We start from the raw sequence: 22,932 nt of genomic DNA on the forward strand, positions 1-22,932 counted from the left end.
TTTGGTCCTTATGAATTTTGTTAATTGTTTAGTTGCTTGATTTGGTTTACTCTTTTTTCATATATTATGTTACACTCAGGTAGGAATCCTCATATTCTGAGCCCCCAACCTACTGTCTGGCATATGGTAAAGGCTAAACAGAGTTTTAGTGATTGAATGAATGGATAAATGAAATAACAAATAGAGATTGAATAAATTCATAAATAAAAGAGTAAAGAAACAAAAGTAAGCAGAGAGAGTGAGAAAGTGAGAGAATGAAAGAAAGAAAAAGAAGAGAGAGAGGAGAAAAGAAAAAAAATTCCTAGAAATATGACACTGGAATACCTATGCTCATGTTTGAACCTCATCACTTTTTAGTAGTGTGACCGTAAGCAAAATACCTGTGTTCCTTGCTTCAGTTTCCTTTTCTGTATACAATAGTTCCTTATAGGGTTTAGGCACGTCATGCTCTGTAACAGTGCCTAACACATTGTCAGAACTTAACAAATATTAGTGAAGTAGAATAATTATTAGAAACCCATGCATAGAGCCAGACATCTTATGAATATGTCAGGATAAGTAAGTACTCAGTAAATTATAGCTATTATTATTAGTTGTCATTATTCTAATGAAAGATACAATCCTATTGAGGATTTGGAGGCAAATCCAAATTTGCAGATTTAAAGTAAAATGAAGAGTATAATGGTCTCTTGGAATGAAAGGAAGTATTTACTGGGACATCAGATTGGCTGAAGTCTTCCAAAGTCCCTCCTTGAGTCAATGCTTGGTCTAGGATTTACTCATAGAGTTCACAAAGAGACTTCACTAACAGCCCATGGAATCCCTGATTGATTCAGTCTTTTTTCTGTTATATACATTTTTTTTCACCCCAACATTGCTGACTCACTTAGGAAATTTCCAATGAACTGGTTCTAGGTTTTTTTTCTCTATTATTTTTGTGCTTATGAATGCTTTTCCTCTAGATTTGTGTTATTTCGTTATTTTTGGCTCTATATTTCAATAATACTATAGTTTTCTTCTCACAGAGTGAAATATATCTTATAAGACTTTGCCATTTTATAGATTCTCCCCAATCCACCACAGAATTATTAGAAATAGATTGCTTATGTTAATGATTGCAAATCTTAGTGTATTTTTCTGACCAAACAATAATTTATTTCTAACCATAATATTCATAGATCTATTTTCAAAAATGGAATGGAAGGGCTTGGTGTGACCCCTTCAATGCTAAGTCTTACGTGTATCTGTGCCTTTAATATCTGGATTTAACTGATAGTAAAATAAATTCCTACTTTCTACTCTTTGGCCCCACCTTTTTTATTTTCTCTAGAGAGATTAATAAACCATGAGAAATAAAATGCATAAGAGAAAGAGATTTACTTGAAATTCATTAGGAGAGAATCAAGGACTTATGCATTAGGCATGAAAAACATTAGAAAAGAGGTGTCAAAATGTGCAAATCACGTGTGGAAATATGTTCATAATAAGATTAAATTATCAGCTGCCATGGCGACTACAGTTAAGAGTACTATATTACATATTTGAAAGTTGCTAAGAGTAGATCTTAACTGTTGTCACTACAGAAAAGAAATGGTAACTACATGAGATGATGGATGTGTGTTAGCTAACCTTATTGTGATCATTTCATGACATTTACATGTAATGATTATCATGTTGTACATCTTAAAGTTACAAAGTGTTACATATCAAGTATATCTCAGTAAATCTGAGGAAAAGGTATCAGCTCTCAAAAATAATGGCTTCTTGGTGTAGGCAGAGGTCAAACAAGTATTTCATTCTGCATAGTCAGTGTCCATCCACCTCAGAGATCTTATAAAGGGGCACCTGGGTGGCTCAGTTGGTTAACTGTATGACTCTTGATTTTGGCTCAGGTCATGATCTCATGGTCGTGAGATTGTGTCCTGTGTCAGACTCTGCTCTGAGCATGGGACCTGCTTAAGATTCTCTTTCTCTTTCCCTGTTCCCCTTCCCCACTTGCTTGCACTCTAATTCTCTCTCTCTCTTAAAAAAAAAAAAACTGTCCAAGGGGAACTTAATTATTGTTATACTAATATAGCACTTTAAATGCTCTCTGTTCTGTACATTCAACAGGCATTATTTTACCATTTAAAAGAAATGTGAAAATTATTCACTATTATGTTTCCTAAACTACTATTCTTTAGTGGGGTAGAGGAGCACTATGTAGTCACTAAAATATGCTCAAAATAAGGAACAACCATTAAACCAAGATAAAATGCAGAATGAAAATGGGCAATTAGTAATTTAACAAGACAACCGGGTTTTTTTTAACATGTTATACTATTTTTTAACTCAATATTAAAGCCAGAAGTAGGAAGGAAAACATATTAATGGTGAAGTCATTTTGTTGAAGATTATCAAATACAAAGAGAGACATATTTCTAGTATTTACCTGATAGACAATGGAAGAACATGTTTATATTTCTGGCTTTATCTCAGGATTAACTTTAGAAGCACTATGGCCATGACATGGTAGGACATCTGGAGCTTCAGCTTCATTCGCTTCATTTGGTCTTAGATGTAGGCTGTATATTTCTACCATATCATTTACTTTAATGTACATTTATAATGTTTCTTTAGTTTATTTCAGATTTTTCTACCATAAAGATAATTCTCCTGCTTTAAAACAGGAGAAAAATAAGTTCTCTTTCCTATTTGCTTATATTTTTAAGTTTGTGTATTTAGTTTGAGAGAGAGACAGAGAGAGTGAGCAAGGGAGAGGCAGAGAGACAGGGAAGGAAAGAATTCCAAGCAGGCTCTGCGCTGTCAGTGTGGAGCCCAATGCAGGGCTCAATTTCACCAACTGCAAGATCACGACCTGTAGCTGAAACCAAGAGTCAGACGCTTAACCAACTGAGCCACCCAGGTGCCCCTGTATTTGCGTTTTATGAAAATATTTTTTCGTCAACTTTGCACAATGATGGCTGAAAATATTGTCTCCGTATTTTATTTTTCTTTGAATCCTTACTGCTTTTCCTAAAACTCATCTTACTTATTACCAGAAATTTTCTTTCACTCATTCATGCATTCATTCATTCATTTAACAAATATATTTTTGTGGAAGGTGCTGTTTTACTCACTAGAGACACAAGTAATCAAAACATTTATTCAGTCAACCAAATTCTATCTCATTACCATCACATGCCAGGCATCATTCTATGCACTTGTGATACACAAAAAATAAAACATATAAAGGCTCTTTTCCTGGCTGGAGCTTACGATCTAGCAAGTTGGAAGAGGTTAACAGACAATAAACAATAAATACAAATAAGTAAGTCATTTAGTATGTTAGAAGCTGATACTGAAGAAAAGAAAAAGTAGATAAACACACACACATACACACACACACACACACACACACACACACACACACACAAAATCAGGAGTCCTGAGGAGATGTGGAGGTAAGGGCAGTTTTCTGTTTTAAATAAGGTGGTCAGGATCGGCTTCATTGAAGTGGTTGAGGTTGTTAGCCACTTGGAACACTAAGGAAGAACATTTCAGTCAGAAGGACAATTTAGGGTCACCTGGGTGGCTCAGTCAGTCAGGTCATGATCTCGTGGTTTGTGAGTTCGAGCCCCACATCAGGTTCTGTGCTGACAACTCGGAGTCTGGAGCCTGCTTTGGAATCTGTGTCTCCCTCTCTCTCTGTCCCTCACCCGCTCATGCTCTGACTCTCTCTCTCTCAAAAATAAATAAACATTAAAAACAATTTTTTTTTAAAAAAGGACAATCTAAAGGCAAGGCTGCAATGTGGGAGAGTAATGGACTTATTAGAGGAGCAGTGAGGTTGCCAGTGTGGCTGAATTGAGAGAGCCAGTGGGAAAATAGTAGGAGACAGGTCAGGGAGGCTGTGGCCTGGAGGGAAGGACAGTGGAGTAGGGAGTCAGGGGCGGTGGTTATTGCTTATTACAAGATTTTTGCTTTTGTACTGGGTAGGATGGAAAACCACTGGAGTGTTTTGAGCAGAGGAGTGACTTGATCTGACTACCATGTAACAAGATTACCATGGACCACTCTGACTGTTTTAAAAAATAGGAGTAAGAGGATAAGGTTAGAAACAAAGAGACCAGTTAGAAGGTTATTATAGTAATTCAGGTGGGAGTAGATGACCCAGACATCATGTGTTGAACAGGAAAATCCAGCTACAAATCCCAGGTGAGGATTGGTGTGGAGGATGGCAAAGATTGTAACAATACCAACTGCCAGAAGTAGGAGCCCACAGACCTTGGCCTACTGCATCTTCTAAGGGTTCAGAGTCATCAAAGAGGATTGAACACACAAGGTGTTCCTTGACACATAAAGAGGTCATAGAAATGGGTCTAATTCAAATGTGTCACAAGGTAAAGCAGACAATTTTTTTCTAAAAGACTCTCACTCCTCTGCTCAGTACCTTCCTATGGGGCCCATCTAACCCAGAGTAAAAGTCAGTGTCTTACAATGAACTCAGGAACCCCTGGCATCTCAAGAATCAACACCATCTACCCATGTATGCTCACTCCCATCATCTTGCTATAGCCTATTCCATTCTAGCTATACTGGTCCCCCTTGAAAATCCTAAACCCACTTGTGTCTCCCAGTCTTTGATTTTTCTATTTCCTCTGCCAGATAAATACATGATGTGCTCTTATTCTGGATTTGGGCTCAGTGTTTTCTTTGCATCATCAATTCCTCTAGTATAAGCTTAATCCAAATACTGCATGTGATATCTTATTCTAAAAATTTTTCGTTGTTTATCTGAAATTTAAATATAACTGGACATCTTATATTTTATCCATCAACTCTAGCCATGGGGGGAGGGAAAGAGAAAGTGAAAGGGAAAGAGAAAGTTACTGGTAGTTAAGGCTTTAAATAGGTTACCAGGTCATGAAGAGAGATGAACAGTTTGACAGCAGGTTTTCACGTGTTATTTCCCTCTTCAAAAACCTTTGATGACCCTCTGTCATTCTATTTAGTACTCAAAGTGCATTGTATTTCATACAAAAAGCTAAAGCCATCTTAATCTATGGCGGCCTTTTTTCCCCAGTCTCTTGCACTCGTCTACAGCACTTGTGTCTGGCTCTCCACACAGTACAACCTGTAATTGCCCTGCAGAAACTACCTCCCTGCCTGTGCTCATGCTTTACCTTTCTGAAATAAATACCCTCCTTATTTTACTTTAAATGTAATTACTCATCTTTAAAGATCAAAGTCAGAGTATCACAAATAGTATCGTCTCTCTGGTCCCATGTCATAAATATTTAGGATGTTTATCATGAAACTTTATGATAACATTCATTGTCATACTTAATAATTGCTTATTTATGTGCTATTCCTCTGCTTGACGAGACTTTCCTTGATGTCAGGAATGTATCAGCACATTTAACAAAATCCCAACACCTAGTTCTTTCTTCCTGGTACAACGTTTAAGAGAAAAACATTGAAACTCTTCATAACCTTGTGTTAGGAAATAATTTCTTGATACAACACCAAAGTGCAAGGTATAAAGGGGAAAATGATAAATTGGACTTCATTAAAATTAAAAACACTTGCATTTCAAATGGCACTGTCAAAGTGAAAAGATAATCTATAGACTGAGAAGAACTATTTGGAAATCATATAACTGATAAAGGAATTGTATATATATATATATATATATATATATATATATATGTGTGTGTGTGTGTGTACACACACACACACACACACCTATATATAAATAATTATTGTAACTCATTAATAAAAAGACAAATAACTCAATTAGTAAATGAGTAAAAAATTTGAATAGACAGAGAAGATATATAACTGACAATAAAGATGTGAAATGAGGCTCCATATCATTAGCCATTAGGAAGTGCAAATCAAAATCAAAATCAAATCAAGTCAAATCAAATGCAAATCAAAATGCAAATCAAAATCACAAGGAGATATCACTTCAATCACACTAGAGTAGCTGTAATAAAAAGGCAGGCAATAACAAGGTTTGGTGAGAATGTGATAAATTGGAAGTCACATGGTTGCCAGTGGGAATGTAAAGTGGTGCAGCCATTTTGGGAAATAGTACTTCAAAATGTTAATGTAGAATTTCCATGTGATTCAGCTATTCTACTTCTAGGAATCTATCCACAAGGATATAAAACACATGTCCACACAAAGACTTGTACACAGATGTTTATAACAGCATTATTTACATTAGCCCAAAGGTGAAAACAATCTAAATGTCTATTACCACATGAATATATAAATAACATGTAGTATGTCCACATGATGGAATACTATTCAGCAATCAAAAAAAATCTGATACTACAACATGAATGAAATTCAAACACATTTTGTTCAGCGAATAAAGCCAGTCACAAAAGACTATCTATTCTGATTCAGTTTATGTGAAAAGTACCAAATAGGCAGATTTACAGTGGCAGCAGTAGATAAATCGTGCCTAGGGCTGGAGGTGGGGGTCAGCTGCAAATGATTGTTAATGGACAAGAGGTTTCTATTTGGGGTGACGAAATGTTCTCAAATTAGATTATGTTGATAGTACAACTCTTTAAGTATATTAGACACCATTGACATTTATGGTGTAAATGGGAAAATTTTATGGTTATAAATTCTATCTCAATAAAGCTGTTTAAAAGAACCACTGGATTTTCTTTTAATTCAATAATAGGTCATTTCAGTTAAAGTGCCACAATTTATTTTAAAGATAAGTCTACAAATCACTGTTAAATGATTTCGAACAAAAGTTATGTATTCTTTTTCTAAGATATAAATCACAGTTTTTAAATGAACTTTTACTATGAAATTATGAGAAAATATATTAACCTCACCATAAAATATATTTAAGGTGATTTGAATACATGAAATGTTACACATTTTTTTAAAAACTAAAAGATTTAAGGGACACCTGGGTGGCTCAGTCGGTTAAGTGTCCGACTTTGGCTCAGGTCATGATCTCACAGTTCGTGAGTTCGAGCCCTGCGTCAGGCTCTGTGCTGACAGCTCAGAGCCTAGAGCCTGCTTTGGATTCTGTTTCCCTCTCTCTGCCCCTCCCCCACTCATACTCTGTCTCTCTCTCTCTCTCTCAAAAATAAATAAAACATTAAATTTTAAAAAAAAAAAAATAAAAGATTTAAAAACACTTCAGAAAAAAATTGAGAGTTCAGAAATTTTCCATGGATAGTCCCAAATTTCAAAGTAGTGTAAAGACCTTATGTTATACATCTGTTACTAAAGGAATTAAAAAGGTTAGCATTTTAAGTGTTTTTTTTAGTTGCCTGATTACTGTTTATACTTAATTAAAATTTTCTTACCTTGAGCCCGTTCAAAATATGCAATTTTTAAACAAGATTTTAATGGACTTCAGGTGCACAGAATTGGACTAATCATTTTTCTAATTAGAAAATTAACATGATTCCGTTGACTTAACAAATATTTACTGAATGCATATGTGTGTGTGTATGAATACACACTACATTCTTGGTACTTGTCTATACCATATACCATGCATAATTTGTATCTGTTGATCTTTATATTCTGAGTAAAGGCAATATGGTAAAGGGTAGATGAACTTAACTGGGAATTAAAAGTTCTGCAATTTAGGGGTGCCTGGGTGGCTCAGTCTGTTGAGCATCTGACTCTTGATTTTGGCTCAGGTCATGATCTCACGGATCATGGGATCAAGTCCAGAGTCAGGCTCTGTGCTGACAGCACAGAGCCTAATTGGGAGTCTCTCTCTCCCCTGTCTCTACCCCTCCCCCATGCATGCTCTAATTCTCCCTCTCTCTCTCTCAAAATAAATAAACTTGAAAAGAAAAGTTCTGCATTTTAATTCAAATCAGCTCTGTGTGATTACGTGAGTCTCAGTTCTCCCAAGTTCTTTAGGGTTCCAGAAACCTAAGTGTATTCTCTCCAGTAACATAAAACATTTTTCAAAGCAAAAATTTGTTTTCTAGTGGTTTGTGTAGCTTCTAAAAAATTGCCTTTTTTTTAGTTGACTAAAGAAAGTCCTCAATGTGAGGAAGTAGAAGTTCTATTAAAGCTTAAGATCGCTTAGTTACCTGTAAGTAGTATACAGAGTTCAAAGATATTTCCTATTATGAAAAAAACCCTGTAATATCATACCTCAGTTATACCAAATTTGGGCATAACTGACTGGCAATTGGCTCTAGCCTTCTTCCCTAAACCAGTTCTCAGTTGTTGCCTAATGATTATAAACTGGCTTATCTCAGCTCCATGTACACATAGTTGTGTCCTGTATAAGGGTCACCATCAATGTGTTTGCATTTTGTATTCATAAAAACTGTCTAGAAAGTTGGTTTTTCATTAGCTTCCCAGTACCTCTTCATTGTGTGTGGCATTGCACACCTCAGGGATCTTTGGAAAGACCCTGAGGGACTCTGATCCCTCAGCAAGCAGCCATCTCAGCAGTCGGGGAAATAGAGTCGCTGGATCTCAGCAGCATCTCTGACATTCCTACATATTTGTAAAATCTCTTACTTCTTTTACTAGATTATCAGATGTTCAGTATCTGCAATTTAAGAGTTCAGTAATACCTTCAAGGTATTAGGTCTGTAGATCTGGCATCTTTAGATACCATTTTAAGATTAACTCCATCTTTTCTGCTATTTTAATTTAGATTTTCCAGGTTGCTTCTTCATGTGTTAGTTCCTGGACTTAGTAAACACCCCTTGCCATTGGTCTGTGATCCCTGTTTGCTCTCTATTTTCTCTTTCTCACTGCTTTTGTGGTGCTTTCTGTCCTCCTCTTTTCTCCTACAGTCAGTGCTGCTCTAATGTGTCATTTGCAACCCTCAAAGTTCTGAGCTCTGCAAAACTGCACAATGCAAAACACAGGGCTTGTGGAAGAAGAGGGGTTTGTGTCATAACTTTATCAATGGCATAAAACAAAGAGATAGAAAACCAATGAAAATTGTAGCACCGTTTTACACGTTAAATAGTCAAGAATTGCATAAATACTGTAAATATGACTCTTGGACTTGAAGAAGACCTGAATTTTGCTTGCAGAAATGGATGTCAGATGGGTTTGGGGGTTTGTGCATTACTGTGAAGTGATATAAATTGGGGTATCTGAAATCAGACAGAAAATTGTAACACGATGGGGATGGTGTGACTCAAAGCCTGAGATACACTGAGGTGATGTTAGATGTCTGAGGAGCGTGCACGAGTTCATTTTGTGTGTTCCTACACAGCTCAGTTCAGCTGGGTATGGGATTCTGTGTTTAACCAGTGATTCTCAGGAATGAAGTCGTGCATAAGAAAACACAAAATTTAGAGCACAGCATAACATATAGAACTGCCGGATCATTATGCTGTGCACGTAAAACTGATGGAACATTGTAGGTCAGCTCGACTTCAATATATTGAAAAAAGGAAAACGCAAAATTTATGTAACATTCAAATAGTTTCTTCATGTGTCTATTGTATTAACACAGATTCGTGTTTTCCAAACAAGCACTGTACTAAAATTAATGGTACTTTCTTTGCTTTTTCTCATTTTCTCATTCTTTTTTCATGTTTATCTTTTTTGATTTGGGTTTTAATTTGGGAAAATTTAATTTGCCCTTTTAATCTGGGCATCTGTTATTTGCATTTATGTTAAGGCAAAGTGCATCATCATTTTCTTATTTCAGCCTGGCTGTGCCCTTTTTCTTTTAGTGCTATTTCTCCAGTTGTGGCCCTGTCTCCACCACAGAACTTCTCCAGTACAGTTAGGCTGTAGGACATGCTTCTGAAGACATGGGTCACCCTGGTTTCTAAGCAGCAAGGGGAGAAATCAGTCGCAAAGTATTTAATCCTTTTAAGCCTCCTTCCTGTGGGTTGTGTGCATTCATGACTTTTATGTTCTTAACAATACAGAAATCAAAGCTTTTTTTATGCTATACCTTTATTCTAGCTAGGTCACATTCAAGCCAGGAATAACCTTCGTTAAAAGAAAAATGTGTGTAAAGTTCTTTCTCTGAGAGTCATTGAAAATGAAACTTGCAAATGCACCAGGATCTTGAATAAAAATAGAAAATATGGAGCACCTCAGTGGCTCAGTTAGTTAAGCATCCAATTCTTGATTTCGACTCAGGTCATGATCTCATGGTCCTGAGATCGAGCCCCATGTTGGGCTCTGTGCTGGGAAGAGAGCTTGTTTAAGATTCTTTCTCCAATTTGACAATAAATTTCATATATTGAAAAAAAAAAAGATTCTTTCTCTCCCAGAATGCCTGAGTGGCTCAGTCAGGAGCATCCAGCTCCTGAGTTTGGCTTGGATCATAATCTCGCATTTCATGATATCAAGCCCCATGTCAGGCTCTGTGCTGAAAACACAGGGCCTACTTGGGATTCTCTCTCTCCCTTTCTCACCTTCTCTCCCTCTCTCTCTGCCCCTCCCTTGCTCTCTGTCTCTCAAAATAAAAAACTTTAAAAAAATTTGCTCTTCCCCTCTGTGTCCCCCCCCCCCCCGCTTGCATGATATCCCTCTCAAGAATAAATAAATAAATAAATAAATAAATAAATAAATAAATAATATTACACAGTTTCTGTGCTCTTTCTTATCATTTAATAATATGCTGCTTATATAAATATTGTTTACAATAAACTTTGGATATAACTGACAAAATAATAACTGCCATTTGTTAAATGTTTGGGATACACGAGTGTTTCATGCTAAGTTGCATGTGTTCAAATGCATCTGTTAACCTGTTTGAAAATTACTGATCTACCTTTATATTTTAATGTCCATTAAGACTTTTCTCAAAAACAGTTTTTTTTCAAAACTAGTTAGGGTTCTTATTTCTCAGTGTGAAAGCTCCATCAGTTTCATTTCTTTAAGTTCATGGATTTTAAATTAAAGATGAAGATGGGGCGCCTGGGTGGCGCAGTCGGTTAAGCGTCCGACTTCAGCCAGGTCACGATCTCGCGGTCCGTGAGTTCGAGCCCCGCGTCAGGCTCTGGGCCGATGGCTCGGAGCCTGGAGCCTGCTTCCGATTCTGTGTCTCCCTCTCTCTCTGCCCCTCCCCCGTTCATGCTCTGTCTCTCTCTGTCCCAAAAATAAAAAATAAAAAAAAAAAAAAAAAAAAAAGATGAAGAGAATCCTAAGTGCCATTTCTTGTTCTTTTCCTGCAGCGTTTGTCCAACGGTTCTATAGACTCAACTGATGAAACTAGCCAAATAGTCGAACTACAAGAATTGCTTGAAAAGCAAAACTATGAAATGGCTCAAATGAAGGAACGTTTAGCAGCACTCTCTTCCCGAGTGGGAGAGGTGGAACAGGAAGCAGAGACAGCAAGAAAGGATCTCATTAAAACAGAAGAAATGAACACTAAATATCAAAGGGACATTAGGGAGGTAAGTGATTCATAACGGTTTCAGTCTTTGCTTTCTGAATGCTGCTTCTGAGATGCTTTTTGCAAATCTCCCCTAATGGCATATAATCTTTACATCTATTCAGGAAGCCAAAATTTGGGATGCATGATATTAGTTATGAAACATGTCCACTAAGACAAAAATAGTTTATTTACTTATCGACCCTTTAAATGTGTACGGAATTTCATTTCAAGTCTCGGGTAGAGTAAAAACTTTCTATAGTTTTTAATGAATTTTTAAAAAATTTAAGCTGCTAATTTTAAATAGCTTTAGATGTGGGTATGAATAATGAAATTGCTACACTCTCAGCAAATGGGAATACTCAAAATCATTACTTTAAATTTTCCCCCTCTTATTTTGGTGTTGTGTCTGTGAGTGTGAATATATATTTGGGAATGTGTACACCTTTCTTTCTCCATGTATTCTGTTCTTCTTAGATGTAACATCACTTCATCTGTTTAATAGAGTACTTGAAAGTTACTGCAAAAAATACGAGATTTTTTTTGTAACACTGCCTAATCATCTTACGAACTAAGGTGAAATGTTTAGAACCTTTCACTTTCTCATTCTATTCAATTAAAAAGAAAATTATTCATAATTGTTAAAAAATTTATTTGGTGACCTTTCACCTTTTGTCATTTTTACATATTTGTTTAAATTACGTATTTTATCTTATTTACATTTTTGTATATAATTAACTAATTGTTATTGGAGTTGACTCCACTCCATGTATTCAATTATTTTTTTCCCATTCCCTGTTGAGCCCATTTTACTTCCTTTTGCCTCCAACATCCCCTTTTTTGATAAGAACAGATTGCTGACCTCCATGTTGTTGAACCCAGCACTGGATCCAATCATTACTCCCTGAAGTACGTCTTCAGTTGGGTCATAGCACCCTATACGCTTCTGATTTTCATCCGTCTTTACTTCCTGCCCTTATCTCGGGCTTCTTTATTTGCTCAGTGTCTCCCTAGACTTGTAGTGCCTTCCCTTCTCAATCTACTTTCACTTCCCTGCTAAGTTCATGCAGTCTCATGGCTCCAAAAAACACCTACTGCCTTATGACTCCCAGTTTATATCTCCGGCTTATCCTGTGTCCTGTTTCCCAGTTGCCTGTAAAATTAACATATTCTCAAAATTAACATATTCAAGAGTGTTTTCCTGTTATTCTCCCACCCCCAAGGAACCAGAGTTTCTTACACAGCCCACCTGTTCTCAATTATTGTTCAGAACAGAAGACTTGGAGCTGTCCTTGGTACCTGTTTCACTCACACACTGCATACGATTCAGCCAACTTCAAAACTTATCAATAATGTGACCTCTTCTCACAATCTTTATGGCTCTTCCTTATTCCACACAACCACCATCTCTCTCTGAATTATTATAGTACTCTTGTGACTAGTCTTCCTTCCTCTGGGTTTTACTCGCTTCAGTCTATACTCAACATAGCAACCTGAGTGACCTGTTACAATGTTAAGTCAGCTCAAGTTACCATTCTGCTTCAATGGCTACCTGTCCTACTTACAGGAAAATCCAAGTCCTTACAGTGGACTACGAGCCGTGTACAATCTCCACTACCACCTTTCTGACTTCTGGGAACTCATCTCTTGCTGTTTCATTTTAGTCCACTCTGTTCAGTTAAGATGGATGGCCTCTTAAACTAGCCAGACCTATTCTGTTGGGTTTTCTTTTCCCTCTTCCTTTTGCTCAAATGTTTTCTTCTCAGTGAAGTGTTCCCTAACCTTGTTATTTGCACATGTACACTCTTCCTCTTCTTTCATTTTCTTTGTTTTATCTCACAGTATTTACTGCCATCTGACACAATATATACTTTATCGATTTACCTGTTTGTCATATACCTCCCTCTCCCCTATACATAAAGATTCGTAATGGCTGGGAGTTTTGTTTTGTTGTGTTTTGTTCACTTCTCTATTCTAATCACCAACACAACTCTTGAGCTTATAATAGGCATTCAAGAAAACTTTGTTGAAAGAATGGATATTTATAGGTGTTTGATGTAAATGTCAAAAGGCATGGATGAGATTAGAATGTGGGTTAGAACAATACCTACTATCTCAGAAAAAATGTAGATGATCCATGAAGTGGCAGGTTGCTCTGCTACCATGCAAATGATGATACTGTGCTCTCTACTTCTTTATATGAATTGATCGTTCAAAGGCACGTCTGTCATTTTCACTCCTTAGCTGAAGGTTTGCCACTCTTCTATATCACTGTTAAGAAACACCACAATTTCTGGCTGTAAAGCTATTTGTTGAGGCCTTGCTTATCCCGGTTTCTTCATTCTCTTAGTCCCAGAGATTTAGCAATTTTCCTTTCATTTAACACTCCTCTCTTGCTTCCTCTCTTCATGTTTATTTAATGCAGTGTCACAGGTAGAGCCCAGTATCTCCAGCTCCCCCTTTCTTATTGACTATGTAAAAATAATTCCTTAATTCTAATCATCTTCAGGTGTAGGTGACGAAAAGCTAATTCAGATGGAAAATATCAATCATCTGATGCCAGGTATTTTTTTTTTTTTAATAAGGAAATCTCTTCTAATAGGTAAGGTATTCTGCTTTCATGTGGAATTCTTTTAAAATATAACTATTCTTGGGGCACCTGGGTAGCTCAGTCAGTTGAGCATCCAACTTCAGCTCAGGTCACGATCTTGCCGTTCATGGGTTCAAGCCGTGTCGGACTCTCAGCTGACAGCTCAGAGCCTGGAGTCTGCTTTGGATTCTCTGTCTCCCTCTCTCTCTCTGCCCCCCCCCCCCACTTACTCTCTCTTTCTCTCTCTCTTTCAAAGATAAATAAACGTTAAAAATTTTTTAAAAAGTAAAATAAAATATAACTATTCTTGGGGCATCTGGATGGCTCAGTTGGTCGAGTGTCTGACTTTGGCTCAGGTTATGATCTCATAGCTCGTGAGTTCGAGCCCCGTTAGCTGACTGCTCAGAGCCTAGAGCCTGCTTCGGATTATTTGTCTCCCTCTCCCTCTCTCTCTTTGCCCCTCCCCTGTTCTCTCTCTCTCTCTCTCTCTCTCTCTCTCTCTCTCTCTCAAAATAAATAAAAACATTTTTAAAAATTTAAATATAACTATTATCATCTCTAAAATTTTATGTAGTTATATTTTAGAAGAGATTCGTGAAGAATATCTCTCATCATTCACCTCTAAAGGGAGGTTGCAAATACAGATGCTTCAAGAGCCAGTCAGGCAATATATACGTATGACACATTCGGCAGTAAAGGTATGACATAGGAAGCGCTAGAAATTAATGAGACCTGGGCAAGAAACCTATACACTGCCTGACTTTCTGTATACATCATGTGTGCTGTGTGTGTGTGCACGTGTGTGTGTTAAGGACACCATGAAAGGCCAAATAAAATGTTTCCAAAAAGGTCCGATTGCCTGAGGCCCTGGTTTACTTCTAGGAAATTCTTAAAGACCAACCATGAAAACTATTACAGGTGTATTATATTTAATTTGTCTAATTTCTTACATCTGTCCTATCCAGAAGGTACTCATCATTATGCCCATTTTTCTCAATTGAGGTAAAGTGACTTGTCAAAGACATATGCACTGCCCTCCGAGCATTGCACTCCTTCCAAACCCTCAGCACCAGGAAGACACAGGATCAGCCAAGCTCCAAAACCTGTGCTTCTTCCACTATGAGCAACTTCTAAAATCAACAAAACAGAATCATTTACCAGTGATAGCACTGGCATAAAAAATGCAGCTGCACTGTAACCACCACTGAAATAATCTTGTGCTCTCTGTTTCCAATAAGAAGAAAACCATGGACTTTAAAAAGGTATCGCTTACACTCAAAACTCCAGCTTCCACTTTTATAATCCAGACTGTGGTCTGTGGACACACAAGGTCTACTAGATTGCAAGTATGTGGACACACAAGGTCTACTAGATTGCAAGTATTTATAAGAGAAAAAAACAGTGGGGGCACCTGGGTGGCTCGGTCGGTTCAGCTTCCGACTCTTGACTCTCAATATCAGCTTAGGTTGTGATCTTGTGGTTGTGGGATGGAGCCCCACCTAAGGCTCTGTGTTGAGTGTGGAGCCTGCTTGGGATTCTCTCTTTCTCTCTCTCTCTGCCCCTCCCACCATGTGCTCTGTCAACATAAATAAGTAAACTTTAAAAAAAGTGATTCTTCTTGCTACCCAATGTGTAACATTGCTAGCACAGTATGATTTATGTATTGTATTAGCACTATGTATTTGTTGATTAAGGAAAAAAGGGGAGAGTAGGAAAAACCATATAATTAAAAGCTTCAATGCATTTTGCTTTACGTGTGAGGACTGTCTAGTATATCTAAAATGAATTATGTAAGTATATTTCATTAATGCTTTTAGAATATATTTTTGTCATTATTCCTCATCAATAAGTAAATCTGTTTAAAATTTACTTTTTTGATGACTATAAGAGATATACTTTATTTTTTATGATTTTTTTTCTTTTTCAAATTTTTATTTAGATTATCATTAGTTAACATATAATGCAATATTGGTTTTGGGAGTAGACTTCAGTAATTCATCACTTACATACAACACCCAGTGCTCATCATAACAAGTGCCCTCCTCAATACCCATCACCCATCTGGCCCATCTCCCACTCACCTCCCTCCATCTTCCCTCAGTTTTTTTCTCTGTCAATAAGAGTCTCCTATGGTTTGTTTCCCTCTCTTTTTTTCCTCCCTTCCATATGTTCATCTATTTTGTTTCTTAAATTCCACATATGAGTGATATCGTATGGTATTTGTCTTTCTAAAATTTACTTTCTTTGAAGTTTTGTCTTAGTTGCTCCTTAAATTGACTGTGACCTATATGTAGTTGGGGGCTGGAGTAAAGCCAAGAACAGTACACATATTAAAAACATAGACAATCTTATAACATGCTTAGCTCTCCACTTTATAATTAAGAAAGCTACTAATTGGGGGAGTGCCTAGGTGACTCAGTCAGTTACATGTATGACTCTTGGTTTCGGCTCAGGTCATGATCTCACGGTTCATGAGTTTGAACCCCTAATTGGTTCTGCACTGACAGTGCAGAGTCTGCTTGGGTTTCTCTCTCCCTCTCTCTGCCTCTCTGTCACTTGCGCTTTGTCTCTCTCTCTCTCTCTCTCTCTCTCTCTCTCTCTCTCTCTCTCCCAAATAAATAAATAAATAAACTTAAAAAAAAGCTACTAATGGAGTATTGAATAATACTTTATTAAATATTATGCAAAATATGCAAATATTATGCAAATTTTGATGTGCAAAGAATTAGAATTTTTCTTTAAATGTTTATTTATTTTTGAGAGAGGGAGGGACAGAGTGTGAGTGGGGGAGGGGCACAGAGAGAGGGAGACACAGAATCTGAAGCAGGCTCCAGGCTCTGAGCTGTCAGCACAGAGCCTGATGCAGGGCTCGAACTCACGTACCATAAGATAATGACCTGAGCCATAGTCGGATGCTCAACCGACTGAGCCACCCAACAAAGAATTAGAATTTAAATTCTATATTGTTTTGTGAATAAAACCAGCTTATCTTTCTAACTTCCTATTAAGAGTTCTTCAAAAATTCCTAAGTAATTAAATGAATACATTATCAGTTTTGTCTTTTCCATTATCTGAAACATGGAGTTTTATTCTTTAGTTTACCATGTCTGAGTTATTATAGAGTTATATTTATTTGCTATAATAAAGTCTATTTTGTAAACAAACCATAGGTCAAGAGATAATTGAATCTTTATACTGTTTTCCTCTTTCTTTAGGGAACAGTTTTTAGAGACTAGAAAAAGCTTCCCATTTTAGAATTTCTAAGTGACACACAGGGAAAAGATATTTCTCCAACTTGTAAATTCAAAATTTATTTTTGGCAACACAGCTTGCAGTTAAAAATTGAATCTCCCACATGAATCACTGAATCAAAAATGCAGTACCAAAGTCTGTACAGTGACTCCTGCATGCAATGTATGCCATAGAGTCAGATCAGCTAATTATAGGCACAATAGTAAGTAATAATCAAAAAGCTATTATTTATGGAGTGTGTATTATGCATAAGACTACACAGGGCACTTAAAATACTGTATCACAACAATGTTATATGGTAGATACTAGTATCCCAACCTAAAACAGAAAACAAAATAGACAAGCAAGCAGAGAAACCAAAAAAGAAAAGAAAAGAGGATGAGTTATAGAAAAGGTAATCAGCATTCACCCATGATAGCTGAGTTAAAAAGTAGCAAAAACTGGGATTTGGAGCTAGTAAGTGTTACTCCAATGCTCATGTTGTCAAGAAACATGTATATGTCTTTAACTGAGTTTATTGCTATTATAATTTTATAAGAAGTTATATATGTAGGCTAGATTCAGAAGTCTCTTTTTTGGTTACAAAATTGACACAATATTCCCAGAGTTCTATATGAAAATGAAATTAACAGTATACAGTTTAACAATACATAATTTTTCAAAGACAAATAATGTCAAGAGGGTACACATCTAAATACATGCGCGCGCGCACACACACACACACACACACACACACGCATACACACACAGAGTGCCCACCTACTTTCCATCTCACTTGCCTGAGATTCTTAATTTCAATCCTTTCGCTGTTAGTTGTGCTATTTTCTCTCTTATTTAATCGATGCCTTGCTATTATATGAGGATTTTAGTTCTTTTAAGTTTACTTATTTATTTTGAGAGAGACAGAGAGTGTGCAAGTGGGGGAGGGGCAGAGAAAGAGGGAGAATCTCAGAAGGCTCCACACTGTCAGCACAGAGCCCAATGCGGGGCTCAAACTCACAAACCTTGAGATCATGACCTGAGCCAAAATCAAGAGTCTGATGCTTAACCCAGTGAGTCACCCAGGCACCCAGAGGATTTTAGCTTTTTTATTCTCTACTTTTCTCTCCCACCCATCCTTCCACTACAATTACCCCCAAATCACATTTAGTGTCACCATTATTATGGCTGTGTAGGTCATTTCCACAACTGATCCAAGTAGTAATTTCCTATGATAGCATTTCCTTTTGTTGTACAGCTTTTTGTTTTTCCAGGATTTTATTAATTACTTGATACATTTATTTCCTTGCTTGTTTTTAAAACGGTGGTGTATCTTCACAGCCGCTCCACCAGAGTAGTAAAATTGCATAATTTCAATTCAGTTATGGTCAGTGATCAAGCAGATAATTTATCATTCTTATTTTTATTTTCTTTAAATCATTCCTTTTTCCTCTTCCCTCCACGTCTCATCTGTACAAGCTTATTTGTAAGCCTGCTTCATTGTTTTAGCTGTAGTTGTGGGATTTACTTCTGCTATCATCTTGAAAATCCAGGACAGAAAAGTGATCAAGGTCCCTAAAGCAGAAAAGGCATAAAAACTAGAGCACAGATAATGATTAAAACTTTGAGAGAAGGCGAACACCTGTTGTAAAAGTAAAAGCTAGAAGTTAAGGATTCGTGCATATGGTTATTTCCAGGTGGTGATGAGGGAAAATCGGGAAATGAAGGACTATTCATTTAAGGGCTTCTATTTCTTTTGAAAAAAAATGGAAGAAAATGTATCTGCTCTGTGCATGTGGCAGGACTGGCTCCAGATCCTGAAGGAGAGGACCAGAAGGGTTGCTTAGGAACATTGACCAAAGGAATTTGGATAGCAACATATGAAACCACCACTACCAACTCAATTTTAGGCTCCTTACGCAAAGGAGCTCCCCACATTATCAGGAAACCTCCACAGGCCCATGAGGCTTGCTTCTGCAGCTGACTTTTCTTAATATCTTTTTTTAAGAAGTAGGTTATCCACCTACTAGTGAATGTTGATGTAAGCTGTTAGGAAGATAAAATCATCTCCATATTATCTATGAATTAGGTGGTTTAAAAATTATAGTTGAGAATAATATTAATGCCATGGTTATTACATTCACACTGATAGCTGATTTTTCCATAGAGTTGTGTATTCTTTGAGTTTTCTAAATTCTTGGGGCACCTGGGTGGCTCAGTCAGTTATGCACCCAACTTCAGCTCAGGTCAAGATCTCACGATTCATGAGTTCAAGCCTCGCGTCGGGCTCTGTGCTGTGCTGACAGCTCAGAGCCTGGAGCCTGCTTCTGATTCTGTGTCTCCCTCTCTCTCTGCCCCTCCCCCCTTGTGCTCTGTCTCTCTCTCAAAAATAAATAAAAACATTTAAAAAATCTTTTTTTAATTGGAATATATGTAACAAGGAAAATGGTTACATTCCCAAGTCAATTGGTCAATTCATTTGTGAATATGACTCTAATTTACTTTAAAAAAAAGGGCCTCCTTTTTTTTACAAATGTTTATTCATTTTTGAGAGAGAGAGCGTGAGTGGGGGAGGAGCAGAGGAGGAGGGGACAGAGGATCCAAAGCGGGCTCTGTGCTGACAGCAGCAAGCCTGATGCGGGCTCAGACTCACTAACCTTGAGATCATGACCTGAGCTGAAGTCATACACTCAACCTACTGAGCCACAGAGGTACCCCTGGCCTCCTTTTTTAAACCCCGGGGTACTCTTACTTATATATGTAGATGAGGATACTGGTGATATTGGTTATCCTTATTTGAAGATTGATTTGCAGTTTGGAATGGTAGCCACCATTTTACTGATTTTATGGTTTACAACTGTACCCATAATTGTACTTATCTCTACTGTATAATGAGCTAATTTATCTGCCACTTCTTTTCTAATGCCAGTTCTACAGTAGGCAGTTTCTTGTACTCCATTCCATTCTCAGAGAGAGGAACTTTTTGTTAACCCAAGATGTAAAAAGAATCCTGACAGGTAAATTGGGAAAATTCACATGAAATTTGGCATGCTTTCCATAAAAAGAAAGGAATGAATATTGCTTCAAGAAAACGGTAGCCTTTGTATCTTACTATTTTATTTAAATAACAAGACAATACATTAAACTATGTGAAAATCTGATTTTAATTAATTTATTATTTTGATTGTAGGCCATGGCACAGAAGGAAGATATGGAAGAAAGAATCACAACCCTTGAGAAACGTTACCTCAGTGCTCAGAGAGAATCTACCTCCATACATGACATGAATGATAAATTAGAAAATGAGTTAGCAAATAAAGAGGCCATCCTACGGCAGGTTGAGTATCTTATCTTGGTTTTGTTCTGGTCCATGTGTGCTCTCACCATTCTAACAAAATACGGAGTAAATAAAATACAGTATTTCTTGGCATTCAACTGTTCTCTAAAATTTAGAGTGGAACTGACTCAACAGATGTGATTTCTAGCATGTAATTTACAAATATGTCTTAATAATAATAAAAATAACTACTAATATTTACTTTGGGTCTAGACATGAATCAGACACTGCTAAGCAGTTAACAATTACCTCACTTAAATCTAACCACCACCCGTGAAGTAAGCACAATTATTATACCAAGGCATCAAGGTTCAGAGACATAAAAACTTTACCAATGTCACACATCTGGAAGATGCCAGTTCTTAATGGAAGCCCAAGTCTATTTGGCTCCAGAGCAGAGTCTATTTGGCTCCAGAGCTCCATATTTGGACAAACTATGGCCCATGTGCCAAAACTATAGCTGTTTTATAAATAAAGTTTTATTAAAACATAGCCATACTCATTTATTTAATCATTTTCTGACTGTTTTTGTGCTACAACAGTAGAACTGAATAGTTGGAACAGAGACTAAATAAATGATACACAAAATCTGAAATATTTATTATCTGGCCCTTCAGAGAAAAAAGTTCTGTTAACCCTATCTCTAGAGCTTGGGCTGTTAGTCATTGTGCTACATTTCATCTCTCACTCCAGTTAATACTATAATTTTCAATAATATGCTCTCATGGTACGTCTGAAACCTTAGCGTTGAGTTATATTGCACATGTCCACATTTATATTCACTAGTAACTTTTATTTCTTTTTGTTGCCATTGGTAAGAGCTTTTCTATTTTTTTAATGTGCTGAATTTTATTAAGGAATGTGAGTAAGTAACATATAAAAACATGAGTACAGTCATCTCTTTGCACATAAGTGTGGTTGATTTTAAATCTAGAATAATGGCAGAAACCCTAGTGTCTGGTGTTTGTTATCCTTACTGGAACTCTTTAAGTGTCTCTTTTTCCATCCCTGTTTCAGATGGAAGAGAAGAACAGGCAGTTACAAGAGCGTCTTGAGCTGGCTGAGCAAAAGTTGCAGCAGACTATGAGGAAAGCTGAGACCTTACCTGAAGTAGAGGCTGAACTGGCTCAGAGAATTGCAGCTCTGACAAAGGTATTGCCATAAAACAATTAGTCAGTCTAGATACACTCATAGAAAGGAGTAGTGATCCAAATGGAATCTATAGATTGTCTTTAGGTTTCATGAAATTTAAGTTTATTTCGTCTTTATTATACTGGTTTGTTACTTAGATGAGTTTTTCATATTATAGATCTTATTTATGCTGACATGAATGATTTACATATGAATGTGATGATACCTTTGCCTATGTAAACGTTAGCAAAAACAAAATTTTGTATCCTGATGGTTAATTTTCCATGATAATATTTGAACATTAGAATAATCACTGAATATAAACAAATAATGATGAAATTTAATATGTATATAGATAAGTTGCAATAACTTAATAGCCTTAACAGAAGTTGTTTAGTATTAAAAATGTAGGAAATATCATAAGCAGTTCCTTTCTGACTATATATGAAAACATTTGTTAGCAGTTGGAAGTTAGATTCTAAAGTCTAAATTCTAAAGTTACTAAATAGAAAGTGGTTTTAATAGTTACAGTTTCTTCTGAACCAATTAAACTCAATACTAATCTGAGGAATATTCAAAATTATCTGCCATGTTATGGCTGTCAAATTCTGCAATTATACACATATTGTAAATTTTGCAACCATTATAATGTTAAAAATGACTTATCATTCACAGTGAAATGGAAAGGACAGTGCTTCAAAGTGTATATGTACAATAAAACTTCAGCTTTACTCACTAAAAGCATGTTTTACTTTTAATATCAGTTCAAAAATGTGCAAACATTTTAGATATTCATGCGATCATTGCTCAGTGCTACATTTTCCATGCACCTAATAAATGGGTAAGACAGATATATGAACTACAGGTTACAAATTCTGGCATTAGGACTATCCAAAACAGTCAATACAGCAATACAAAAGTAGGCACACACATTTGCTTTCCCAAAAAAGTAGATAATTAAAGAGGAAAAGTAGACTGATGCCTATTGGTTAAAATAAGATAATTAGTCAGGTAGTGAAAAGACAAATACTTGCAAAGTAGAGCAGGGTTAGAAAGTTTTGGAATAATTGCTGGTCTACAGAGTATTGGAATAACCAGCTGAATAAAACATTAGTGTGATTAGGATAATGTCACAATCTGGATCCTTCTATAGTCATAGACATACCATAAACCCTTCTGGCAATTTTAGAAATGTGTGCTTTCTCAAATAAAGATAAATTTATCATTTAATTTGAGAAATAATCTCTAAATTATATAAAAATGTGCAAATATAATAGTAGTATTCTATTTTTT

At 36.5% G+C, this 22,932-nt stretch overlaps 1 protein-coding gene across 19 annotated transcripts in view; it reads left to right on the forward strand.

Moving 5' to 3' along the window:
• The window catches only part of PPFIA2 (PTPRF interacting protein alpha 2), a 480,968-nt gene that overhangs the window by 344,876 nt on the left and 113,160 nt on the right, over positions 1-22,932 (forward strand). For all 19 annotated transcript variants that reach the window (XM_058741898.1, XM_058741906.1, XM_058741916.1 and 16 more), the window contains 3 exons: positions 11,151-11,372; positions 20,362-20,508; positions 21,526-21,660. In XM_058741898.1, coding sequence (XP_058597881.1) covers positions 11,151-11,372; positions 20,362-20,508; positions 21,526-21,660 — 504 coding nt within the window. The remainder of the gene's footprint in view (positions 1-11,150; positions 11,373-20,361; positions 20,509-21,525; positions 21,661-22,932) is intronic.

Source organism: Neofelis nebulosa, chromosome 8, assembly GCF_028018385.1.
Source record: "Neofelis nebulosa isolate mNeoNeb1 chromosome 8, mNeoNeb1.pri, whole genome shotgun sequence".
Taxonomy (NCBI): Eukaryota; Metazoa; Chordata; class Mammalia; order Carnivora; family Felidae; genus Neofelis; species Neofelis nebulosa.